A 13,258-nucleotide genomic window follows, 5' to 3' on the forward strand; every position below is an offset into this window, starting at 1 on the left:
TTTAAAAAATGGACTAAACAAATTCATAAAATTACTGTGGGTTTCATTGAGCTGTTTATTTTATTTTTGCAGCAAGTTTCCCTGTTCTTGATCATATGGAGCTTGGGTTAAAATTTTGTGGCAGTCATGTCATTCACTTCTTTTTCATTGTACCCACAAATCGTGTAAATTAGTAAGATCTGACTATTCCTTCCCTGGTGGCTCAGGAGGTAGAGAATCAGCCTGCAGTGTAGGAGGCCTGGGTTTGATCCCTGGGTCGGGAAGATCCCCTGGAGGAGAGCATGGCATCCCACTCCAGCATTCTTGCCTTGAGAATCCCCATGGACAGAGGAGCCTGGCGGGCTACAGTCCATGGGGTCACAAAGAGCAGGACACGACTGAGCCACTCAGCTCAACACAGCACATCCCTTCTTCAAAATATTTCTGAAAGTCACTGCTACATCACCATTTCTACCACAATCATTCTAGTGAAGACCCTCATCATCTCACACTTTCATAACCATAACCTCCTGTACACACAGACACACAAATGTATGTATACATATACACACACAGAGATACGTAAACATACATACATGCATATATGGGGCTTCCCTAGAGGCTCAGCAGTAAAGAATCCACCTACAATTCAGGAGACACGGGTTCTTCCAAGGTTGGAAAGATCCCCTTGGAGAAGGGCATGGTAACCCACTCCAGTATTCTTGCCTGGGAAACTCCATGGACAGAGGAGCCTGGTGGGCTACAGTCCATAGGGTCGCAGAGTAGGACACAACTTAGCCACTAAACAGTTAACAACAATATGCATATATATGTTATATGCACATATATTGGATACAAACATACAAACACACACACACACACACACAAATATATACACAATACCAAAACACAGAAACACTTCCAAGTATGAAGAAATTAAATGCATCTTTTTCACAGGTAACAAATTTGGAAATGAAGAGTTTCAATGCACAGAGAAACACACATAAATGCAGAACTCACCGGCTGACCTCCCCACCACCTATGGTTAAATTTCTCTCGCCCTCGAAGATTGAAATGTGCATCAAAAACAGGATCATACATGGAATTACCAACAATTCCATGTGATTCTGGATACAGCCCCTTTGTGGAAAAGCAAATTTATTGTCAAAATAATCCACATGTAATAATAGTTCTATCATAAATTTTATCATAGAAGGTTTTATAACAATATGTAATTTCCAATTTTATATGCTATATATAACTTTTACATGTCTGTCAGAGGAAACATGACTATTATCTACACACTGGTTGTAAGCCATTGTGAAACTTGACATGATTATAAGAAATTTAACATTGAAGTTTTTTTAACTGTTACAATTTAATAAGATGACAATTTTTATTACAATAAATTAACCTATAGATTGAAATTTACTTATGTGCCTCCAAAGAAGCTTCTATTTCTAAATATACTATTCCTTTCCCTTGGTTCTATTTCTACTCGAAGGCAAAAAGAAATAAATAAAATAAATAAATTATATTTTTTAAAGAAGAAAGCAAGGTAGAATTTGGGAGCATCTGAAAATTAAAACATAGCAGCTCCAAAATCAATGCTTTTATTTGAAAACTCAGAAACTAAAGAAAAGATCCTGTGGTATTTGAGAGGTTGGATGAATGTATTCAGACAGAAATGCACCTGGAAAAAAAAGGTTTTAAAGTTGCAATGAAGTTCAGTCATCCACCAAGTTGTAAAAGGCATTTACTATGAACAATTGATGTAGGTAAGATGAAAACCAGAAAGATTTTCTCTGAACATGTTTTTAAAATTTCCCTTTAAGTCGTTTCAGGATGAAATCAGCCCTTTGAATCTACACCATTTGAAAGAATACTTACAGTGGCCAAAGTGTATAAGTTAGGGAAAGTTTTTGTCGGGTACACAGGCCTCATGTAGGGGGAGTGAGTGCCACAAGACCCTGGAGACAGAATTCAGATATTAGAGCAGGAATAAAAAGAGGAATCACTCCCCAGGGAGACCCATTCCACGAGCAATCGAAGACACGGGCGGTCTTCACTCTTGAATTTCAAATGGGAAAGCCGTGTGCCCATATATCTCCAACCAACAGCTGAGGGTTACCGGGCGGGTCACGGATCACAGATGGGGATGCAGGACAAGAATGACTTACTCAGCTTTTCGATGTTAGGCATGACCTTGCTGCCTTTCTTCATGTAGGATGCGCGGAAACCGTCCACAGAGAAGATGATCAGTGGAGGGCGAACGAACCTTAAATGGTAACACGATAAACTTCAGAAAAATAACGGCACAGAGTTTACACAATGCCTAGTCCTTCTCATGGAAGCGAGAATTTCTAAAGCAAAACTTCAGCGAGGATATCCGTCCAAGACTGGGCTTTCAGCCACACAACGTCTGTGGCAACCTCAGTGCAGAGGGAAATGACCAGGGAAGGAGCTGGACTCCAGATTTCCCTCAATGTGCTTTCTCCACGGCTGCCTCTTGCATTGCAAACAAGGTTTTTCACAATGTAAAAAGCTGTTATACTGATTTGCCTGGGATATGAATTCTCCCATTTGCTACCTGAAAAACTCCTATTCATTCTTTAAAATCGAACTCAAAATTTCCTCTTTCATAGTAATGGTTGATGCTTCAGAATTCCATTAAGACAATAATACCTCTTTCATATTAATATATATCGCTGTATATATATTAATTCTATAATACATATTGAATTAATAAATGCATATTATATTTTAATATATTACATTATATTATAATGCTATATCAACATGTTTATCTTCTTCATTAGTTTCAAAGCACAGTTGGTGTCTTATTCATCTTTCTATTCTATGGACCCATTACAGGGCTTCAATAAATATTTATCAAATACAGAAGGAAGGGAGGAAGGAAAATGAAATTAATAAGCAGTAGCAATCTTATAACTAGACTAAACACTTGCCAAAAACTCTAAGTTTAATTACAAAATGATTGTGAAAATAATTAAAACTGTTGAAGATCTCTAAAACTTAATCAATAAAGAACTAGACTATCCATCTAACTAGGGCAGGATTGATGAACTAGGCTCTTTGTTATAGCCTAAAGTTCCAGTTGTTCGATCAAATCTGAGAATGCTAAACTTTGTGGAAAACTGTTTCTAATGGTTTGCAGACTATTCCTCAAGTATAAGCTTGCATTTACTTGAAGCCACATAACAAATGAGTCTGACTCTTGCTCCCCATGGAGCCCTCTGTCCATGGGATTCTCCAGGCAGGAATACTGGAGTGGGTTGTCGTTTCCTTCTCCAGGGGATCTTCCTGACCCAAGGATTGAACCCTCGCTTCCTGTGTCTCCTGCATTGCAGGCACATACTTTTACTCCTGAGCCACATGGGAAGCCCATCTTTTAAATGAGTCACATTCTAAGCACTTAGAATAATTCTATGTGAGTTCATTACTATCATCACTATTATCATCGAATGATTTTACCACTTAGACTGCTTTCTCTTCCACAAATAACTGAACACGTTTTAAACGTTCAGACACTACTGCCGTCCCATTCTCATCCCAAAGAGTCAAGTAGCTCATGAAAGTCAAAAAGCAGACAAAATAAGAATATCTAAATTCTTGGATCTTGTGTCCCAGGCTGTGCTGCCTAAAACAAAAAGACATTCAATCAAACACACTCATGAAAACACGCTTGTAGAACATCTTTTCTGCCGGGCACTTTAAGGGTCCATGAATTTGCAACAGTTTCCTGGAAGGCGTCGTGAGCGCCTTGCGCTGCTGGTCCCGCTTGAGCTGTGGGTGTCAACTAAGTCTGGCTGGACCCCAGCAGAGCAGCGCAGCAGTGGTTTGCCGACTTCCTGCAGCATCTGGTAGGAGTTACCATCTTGGATAATATTTTCGAGATGTTCTAGAATCCTCCCTCCAGCCACCCCACCACCAGCACCAAAAAAAAAAGCAAAAGGAGCACTTCAGGAAAAAAACACAGAAAAACCAAACCACTGCCAGAAATGTTTGTCTTCCTCTTCAGTATTATTATTATTTCTAAAATCTTCAGCTGAAGTAAGATACAGAGGATATTGTTTCCAATATGTTCAGAGGCGATAGAGGAGAACATTTTTTTTAAACATTTCTTTTATTTTTAAAAATTTTTATTGCCTTCTGATTGACCTGTCATGCAATCCCTTGTTTACTTGTATGATTCTTGGTATTTTCACAGTTGTGTAACTATCACCACAGACACAGAGTTGGTGTTTTGGTTTTTTTTTTTCGTTACCCCATCTGGCATGTGAGACCTTAGTTCCCAGACCAGGGACTGAACCTGCACGCGCCACGGTGGGTGCCTGAAGGCCTTAACCACTGGACTGCCAGGCAAGTCCCAGTAGAAGAAAAATTTTCCAAAAAAATTCCCCCTTCGAGATGTACATTCCAGCTGCTGACTGGGAAATTACACAGAAGCACCATAAAAGTGCCCAGTAAGAGGATTTCAGCTTTACATTGTTTTAAACTATTCACCCATCCACAGCTTGTGATCTTTTATCAACACATATATAAAATGGCATAATATTCACTAAATGCACTCACCCTGCAGGACATTCTGGGGTCTTTATTTCCTCACAGTCATCATCTACCCAATGAGACTCTCCTGTAAGGAAAAATGGGGAGACTTTTGGGTGAATCGAATTATAAATGTCATCCGGATCATTGAGAGTATAATTGCAGGGCCTGTGTCCTGTTAGATACTTGTTGTTTATGGAAGGCCATCTAAAAAGAACTTCAGAAATAAAGTCTAGAGTCTGTTTTGGCTTTACTAAACGACACCCATACGTGACGGGAGAGCCTGGATTTCATAACCCCAAGTGGTGTTTATTTGAGCGTGCCGTGTCTAAATGGCTTGTAGATAGAAACACCAGTGGCGTCAGGGAGCAGAATTCCATGTTTGTTTCCCTCCAGAAATAAACTGTTTGGTCATTAGACGGAACATTTTTTCCTATGCCACCAAACATCTCAAAGCCATAGAAAACATGATACAACTTCCCTTTAGCTGGGGAGAAAGGTTTCGACCACTTGGAGATGACAGATGAAAGACGGCCATCGGGAGGTTCTTCGCCAACAGTGTGTGTACAACCCTCGCACTACGGAATCTAAACCAATGCCATCTTTCATTTTCATGTTCCAGCAAGTTCTGAGAGCACAAACCTATGCCATTCTTGAGTCACTTCATCTAGAGAAGAGAGCAGGAACAGAGACACAGACAGAGAGAAGGAACTTGTGGACACGGGGTGGGGCGGATGGATCGAGGGAGCAGCCTTGGCACACACACAGCACCGTGTGTGAAATACTGGCTGGTGGGAAGCGGCTGCAGAGCACAGGGAGCTCAGCTCGGTGCTCTGAGACGACCTTGGGGGGTGAGGGGGGTGGGCGGGAGGCTCGAGAAGGAGGGGACATATGTGTACACACAGCTGATTCATGCTGCTGCACACAGAGACTAACACGGCACTGTAAAGCAATTATACTCCAATTGAAAATTCATTCATTCATTAAAACCTAAAAAAAAAAAAAAGGAATAGAGACTGAAAAAGAACTTAGATTTAAAAATGAAACTTACTTTGGAGAAAATGAAAATTATCAAAAAGCATGTGCTTTAAATTGTCCTAAAACAAAAGCATATGTCTGAAATGCAAGTAACACTTGTGCCCATGACTTTGAAGAAATCGCTCCCAAGTAAAGAGCGCTGGACATCTCCCTGGTCAGTATGAATCTAACTAGTGACCACTGTGTAAGTCCCACGCTCCTTAAAGTGGAGAAGCTCTACTACACATGTGATAACCCAGGGCCCACACATGAGCCACAGGAAAGTCTCACAACTAGAATTTGAAACCAGCAAAAACCAATGTTTCACAGTTCAATGACCAATGATACCTAGAACTTTATTTTCCCTTCTAATAGCCTTTGTGGATTATTGGTACGTTTACCAGGGAAATAAAAGGGAAAAGAAAAGAAAATTCTCAACCAATTTTGTGTTTTATCAACAGCTACAACACTCATTTGGGTAGGAGAAATTTTCAAGGTCAGCATTCAGGTAGGATGTGTTGCCATAACTAAACACTACACATGTTTCAGAACTGATCTGCTCTTCCCCTAAAATATTTGAACAGAAACTCTCCATAAATATTCCATGTCACAGCTAGGAAAAGGTCTTCATTTAAACACTGAAAAGTGACCTGCAAATGCTACACAAAGATCCTGGGATCCTTTCATCAACTTGGCTAAGTGGTTGCCAGGGTGACAAACTCCTTAAAGACAAAAACGGCATCTTTTATACATTCGGCAGTCCATTGATGAGTATTTACTATTGGAATAAAATCATCATATTCGACAATTCACTTCACCAAGTCAGCACGCACACATACATGGCTTTGGGGCATAACGAGAGCTATGGTTTAGGCCCCTCTCCTCTTCAGCAGCAGTGCTTCCACTCCTGGGCCCTGGGCCCTCCAGGTGGTTCAAGTGGTGAAGAGCCTGCTGCCAATGCAGGAGACATAAGAGACACAGGTTCGATCCCTGGGTGGGGAAGATCCCCTGGAGGACGGCATGGCCACCCACGCCAGGATTCATGCCTGGAGAACCCCATGGACGGAGGAGCCTGGTGGGCTACAGTCCAGAGGGTCGCACAGAGCCGGATACGACTGAGGGACTTAGCACGCTCGCACTCCCATCCAGAGGCTGGTGCTGGCACTGAGGCTCACAGCTGACAGCCGGTGGGCACAGAGCCGTGTCCAACTTCAGACGTAAGAGCTCTGAGGCTCACCCTCCAGAGCCCGAGGAGGACACAGCCAAGGGACCCGTGCCCTGAGCCACAGCCTCGCTCGCCTTCCCCTCCCCACGCCCCTGCTCCCTCAGACGGTTCTCCTGCAGAGACCTTCCCAGAGAATTCCCTGGACAGCACTCCCATCTCAGGCTCTGCTTCTAAGAAACTTGACCAAGACAGGAACTCTTCTAGAAATCTCTTCATGATTCAGTTCAGTTCACTCATTTGGAGTTTCAGCTTCAACATCAGTCTTTCCAATGAATATTCAGGACTAATTTCCTTTAGGATGGACTGGTTGGATCTCCTTGCAGTCTAAGGGACTCTCAAGAGTCTTCTCTAACACCACAATTCAAAAGCATCAATTCTTCAGTGCTCAGCCTTCTTTAGAGTCCAACTCTCATATCCATACATGACTATGGGTCCCTAATTATGGAATTTGGGATAATTTCCTTGTTATTTCAGATCAGCAAAATGCAGACCAGCCAACCTGAGAAAGAAGCCTGAGAAATGAAAAGGCACAACTCACTCCCACCTCCCAAGCCCATGTCCAAGGTGTCACGGCCACAAGAGCCAAGGTCTTTTGGAACATCTCCAATCTTCCCTTTTTTAAAGTTTAAGCCAAGAGAGCATCATGTACCTTTGCAAACCACCTGGTAATTAGTGCAGCAGTCTCCCTGGGCCAAGCAGTCCTCCGAGCAGTGACAAGCATGCTCTTCATTTCTTACTTCTCCGCATCTGTCCTTGGTACACTCCCAGCCACCAGCTGAAATCAGCATAACAGAACACTTTTCACTGCTTCGCACAAACCAAATAAAAGAGGCCACAATTGCTTACAACGTTTGCCAAGAAAAAGAGCTAAAGTCCCACATCATTTAATCTGCTTGTGAAATTAGAGTTGGCCTGAGGCCTAAATGATATTTGGCATACTTACAAATAGGATGGACTTTTAGTTTTTCAAATCAGAACACAAAGTCCAATGGCATTGGGCTCCTTTGGGAAAATGGAACCCTTAACCTCTTATGAACTGTCCTAAAAGACCAATGAAATGTATGGTGTATAAGGTTTGTGATAGAGATATTTTCCCAGGTGGCGCTAGTGGTAACGAACTTGCCTGCCAATGAAGGAGATGAAAAAGACACGGCTTTGATCCCTGGGCCTGGGAGATCCCCTGGAGGAGGGCATGGCTACCCACTCCAGTCTTCTTGCCTGGAGAATCCCAGCACAGAGGGGCCTGGCGGGCTACAGTCCATGGGGCCACACAGAGTCAGACACGACTGAGCGACTTAGCATGCACCTACCATTGTAGACGCAGTTGGCCATAGCTGGGCTCTTTTATTTTCCAAAGTAGTTTTACTTAAAGCTTTATCAGCCTGATTTAAATACAAATGATAATGCAACTAAATGGCCTCTAACTGATATAAGATGCACCAGAGGTTAGAGTTATATGAAGATTATGTGTGTGTTAGTTGCTCAGTTGTGTCCGAAGCTTTGTGACCCCATGGACTGTAGCCCGCCAGGCTCCTCTGTCCATGGGATTCTCCAGGCAGGAATATTAGAGTGGGTTGCCGTGCCCTTCTCCAGGGGATCTTCCTGACCCAGGGATCGAACCTAGGTTTCCTGCATTGCTGGCAAACTCTTTACCATCTGAGCCACCACGGAAGCTGTGAAGCATATAAAGCCAGTTCTGAGTGTAGATCAGACTGTGGCCCTACTTACAATTACAGGTCAGAATACCTATTTTCAAGGAGGTCAGTTGCTAGGTTACAGATTTCTATCTGAGCATACTTGATTGGGAGCTCACAACTTTTTTCCACCAAGAAAATATCTTCAGAAAAGTAATATCTTCGTTTTAAAGAGAGTGCTGGACTTCACGCATGACTCTCCGTCCACTGGACTGTAAGCTCCATGGCAGGGAAAGGTCCCATCTCTCCTTCCACCACTGTAACTCTAGTACCTGGGTGTGTGCCTGGCTCAAGTCAGTGTCCATGAACATCAATTAAACCTAATTCAGAATTACCGTGACAATAAAATACAACTCTTTACATTCACGCTGGCTGTGCTGAGAAACTTCAGAGCTAATTCATTTATTCAAAAGATACATCTACTGTGTTTTCCATGTTCTAGGTTCTGGGGAGGGAGTGAAGAGCAAGGAAGACAAGATCCTGTCTTCATAGACCTTACATTCCGGTTGGGAAAGGCAGACCATAAGCAAGTCAATTGTCAATGAGATCATTTCAGCTTGTGGTAAGTGCTGTGAAGAAAATTAACACGGACAGAGAGTGACGGGGCGGGCTGGGTCTACTTGACTTAGAGTGGTCAAGAAAGGCTTCTCTGAGCTGAAGGACATTTCAGATCTTCATCTCTTAAAACATGTCATAAGTGAGAAGCAAAACTTTTAGAAAGCAATGCTGCTCTTTAGTAATATTCTACCGAGAGATACAATTGCTATGTGAATAATTGGATAAACAGATGTTAGTTGCCATGCTAGCAAATCATGCAACTACAGTTTAATTTCCATATTTTACAATTATTCTTGCATCCTGATTCCATTCTCTGATATTTTTATAACCCCTGTTTCCACCGCCTTCTCTTTCCAAGCTGATTAAATGCTTGGAATTCTTTTACCCAGGATCTGCTATTCTCAATGGTTCGCAATTTTCCAAGGTTATGTTGAGGGACAGAGGTCATGTGAGGTGTTTTTTCCTCAATTCAAAGATAATTCTTCCAACCAAAACACTTGTTAAAAATTTGTTACTTTTGCCACATAATCTTTTAAGTTGATATGCTGTAGTTCCAGTTTTCTTTATTCAGTTCAAGAAATTTTCTTTCCTTTCCTTTTGGCCACATGGCATCTTAGTTCCCCAACCAACGATCAGACCCAGCGCCCTCAACACTGGAAACACAGAGTCACAGCCACTGGACCAGCAGGGACGTCCCCCCAAAATATATTTTTATTCCTCCCCTAGTTCCATAAGAGGGTGTCCCTGGTAAAGAATCCTCCTGCTAATCCAGGAGCTGCATGTTTGATCCCTGAGTCAAGAAGATCCCTTGGAGGAGGGCATGGCAACCCATTCTATATTCTTGCCTGGGAAATCCCATGGACAGAGGAGCCTGGTGGGCTACAGTCCATGGGGTAGCAAAGAGTCGGACATGACTGAGCGACTTCACTTCACTTCACTTCATTAACAAGCTAGATATACTGAGGCATTACTAACTTTGCAAGCTGCTGCTAAGTCACTTCAGTCGTGTCCGACTCTGTGCAACCCCATAGACGGCCTCCTACCAGGCTCCTCTGTCTCTGGGATTCTCCAGGCAAGAACACTGGAGTGGGTTGCCATTTCCTTCTCCAAACTTTGCATAAGAGTTAAATTTTTAAAAATTTAATGAACCTCAAGCAAGGTATGATTCTGCATAATTTGAAAAGCAACTATGAGAATAAACATAAAAATATTTAACCTTATTAGATAATAATAAAGTTATCTATCATATCAGAAAAGAAATTTTTATGAGAACATGCTGAAAAGGGAGTGCTGAAAGGGCCTGTGCCCTTTGAGAGAAATATAAACTTTGAAGTGCATAATTATGTTATATTTATTTACATTTAAGAAATGCATATATACTTTGTCTGGCCTTAGGTGAGTGTGAGTGATCATACCATCGTGATTATCTGGGTTGTGAAGATCTTTTTTGTACAGTTCTTCTGTGTATTCTTGCCACCTCTTCTTAATATCTTCTGGTTCTGTTAGGTCCATACCATTTCTGTCCTTTATCGAGCCCATCTTTGCATGAAATGTTCCCTTGGTATCTCTAATTTTCTTAAAGAGATCTCTAATCTTCCCATTCTATTGTTTTCCTCTATTTCTTTGCATGATCGCGGAGGAAGGCTTTCTTATCTCTCCTTGTTATTCTTTGGAACTCTTCATTCAAATAGGTATATCCTTCCTTTTCTCCTTTGCTTTTCACTTCTCTTCTTTTCACAGCTATTTGAAAGGCCTCCTCAGACAGCCATTTTGCTATTTTGCATTTCTTTTTCTTGGGGATGGTCTTGATTCCTGTCTCCTGTACCATGTCATGAACCTCAATCCATAGTTCATCAGGCACTCTGTCTATCAGATGTAGTCCCTTAAATCTATTTCTCACTTCCACTGTATAATCGTAAGGGATTTGATTTAGGTCATACCTGAATGGTCTAGTAGTTTTCTCCACTTTCTTCAATTTAAGTCTGAATTTGGCAAATAAGGAGTTCATGATCTGAGCCATAGTCAGCTCCCAGTCTTGTTTTTGCTGAGCTTCATTTTCGGCTGCAAAGAATATAATCAATCTGATTTCAGTGTTGACCATTTGGTGATGTCCATGTGTAGAGTCTTCCCTTGTGTTGCTGGAAGAGGGTGTTTGCTATGACCAGTGCATTCTCTTGGCAAAACTCTATTAGCCTTTGCCCTGCTTCATTCCATACTCCAAGGTCAAATTTGCCTGTTACTCCAGGTGTTTCTTGACTTTGTACTTTTGCATTCCAGTCCCCTATAATGAAAAGGACATCTTTTTTGGGTGTTAGTTCTAGAAGGTCTTGTAGGTCTTAATAGCACTGTTCAACTTCAGCTTCTTCAGCGTTACTGGTCAGGGCATAGACTTGGATTACCATGATATTGAATGGTTTGCCTTGGAAACGAAGAGAGATCATTCTGTCATTTTTGAGATTGCATCCAAGTGCTGCATATCAGACTCTTTTGTTGACCATGATGGCTACTCCATTTCTTCTAAGGGATTCCTGCCCACAGTAGTAGATATAATGGTCATCTAAGTTGAAGTAAGAGTCCCTTGGACTGCCAGGAGATACAACCAGTCCATCCTAAAGGAGATCAGTGCTGGGTGTTCATTGGAAGAACTGATGTTGAAGCTGAAACTTCAATACTTTGGCCACCTGATGTGAAGACCCTGATGCTGGGAAAGATTGAAAGCAGAAGAAGAAGGGGACGACAGAGGATGAGATGGTTGGATGGCATCATTGACTCGATGGACATGGGTTTGGGTGGACTCCGGCAGTTGGTGATGGACGGGGAGGCCTGGTGTGCTGCGGTTCACGGGGTCGCAAAGAGTTGGACATGACTGAGGGACTGAACTGAACTGAACTGAACTGATATATACTTTGATCCCCAAATCCCATTCCTCAGATTTATGTTAAGGAAAATAGACAAAAGTATGAACATGCATGAACAATATTCATTGGTACATTGTTCACAGTAGCAAGAGTTAGGGAAACATAAATGCTGATCACCACTCAATGAAGTAGGCTGCATCTGTTCAATGGAATATGATGTAGGCATTCAAAAGGATGATGTGTATAAAGGTACATAAATACAGATACACCCTCACACAGGCATAAATATACATAAATATAAATACATATACATACGCTTTAAACCCCCTGATGCTGGGAAAAACTGAGGGCAAGAGCAGAAGGGGCAACAGAGGATGACATGGCTGGATGGCATCACTGACTCAATGGACATGAGTTTGAGTAAACTCCAGGAGTTGGTGATGGACAGGGAGGCTTGCCATGCTGCATGCAGTTCGTGGGGTTGCAAAGAGGCGGACACAGCTTAGCAACTGCACAACAAATACATTCTAAACACATAACACAGTCTGAGTTTGCACTGAAACACTGATTGTGCTTATCTCTGGGTCAGCAGAGTAGTATCTCAGAGATCTGTTTTCTCCTTCAACCTTTTGTTATTATTTTATATTTGGTTCTTCCATATTTGGCCTAAGGTATCTCTGTACACAGGGACGTGAGCTACTTTAACGTGTCTATATTTATTAAACTCAGAAAGAAAGGCATGAGCTACATTCAGAGAGAGCTAAGCTAGAGTCAGAACATCCGTTCAAGTTTAGAAGCAGCTCTAAGATCAGGAGTCGGGCGGCTGAGATGATGTGTCCGGGACAAGATACTCAAAGTAGAAGAGGAAATATAGAACATTCGTTAGTTCTTCAGTGCCAAGTAAACACAGACCACTGGTTTGAAATAATATTTTGAAGCCAGAAACTCTGCTGGAACATCTGTTCCATCCCTATATTCAGTTTACAAGGTTCTCAGCATTTCAGTTTACAAACCCACAACCAGAAAGCTGGGAGAAGTTCCAAAGGAAAAAGGAAAGGAACAACAACAAAAAATATGGCCAAACATTGGGAAAATGTATTATGCAAAAAATAAATAAATAAACAGCCTAAGAGCACTCTCCTTCTTTTGAGGAGGGGGAAAAAATCTGAACTGGTAAAGAGCTGACACAGGTTTTCATGTAAATCAGGTGCTATTCCTTTAGTAAAGGAGAATAATATATCTGTTTCTAATGTCATTAGAAAAGTCAGACTAATGTTAATGATAATATGAGCTAGATTTTTGAAATAATCATCTAACCATAATAGTCTAAAAGCAGGTAATAATTTATCAAGAGAGCT

At 41.7% G+C, this 13,258-nt stretch overlaps 1 protein-coding gene across 9 annotated transcripts in view; it reads right to left on the minus strand.

The window, feature by feature from the left end:
• ENPP2 (ectonucleotide pyrophosphatase/phosphodiesterase 2) overlaps positions 1–13,258 on the minus strand; it is a 134,379-nt gene that overhangs the window by 66,299 nt on the left and 54,822 nt on the right. For all 9 annotated transcript variants that reach the window (XM_055546762.1, XM_055546763.1, XM_055546766.1 and 6 more), the window contains exons 4-8: positions 7,440–7,565; positions 4,576–4,636; positions 2,160–2,257; positions 1,870–1,949; positions 1,000–1,119 (exon numbers count right to left, since the gene is read on the minus strand). In XM_055546762.1, the coding sequence (XP_055402737.1) occupies positions 1,000–1,119; positions 1,870–1,949; positions 2,160–2,257; positions 4,576–4,636; positions 7,440–7,565 (485 nt within the window). The remainder of the gene's footprint in view (positions 1–999; positions 1,120–1,869; positions 1,950–2,159; positions 2,258–4,575; positions 4,637–7,439; positions 7,566–13,258) is intronic.

This window comes from Bubalus kerabau, chromosome 14 (assembly GCF_029407905.1).
Source record: "Bubalus kerabau isolate K-KA32 ecotype Philippines breed swamp buffalo chromosome 14, PCC_UOA_SB_1v2, whole genome shotgun sequence".
In the NCBI taxonomy this organism is placed as follows: domain Eukaryota; kingdom Metazoa; phylum Chordata; class Mammalia; order Artiodactyla; family Bovidae; genus Bubalus; species Bubalus kerabau.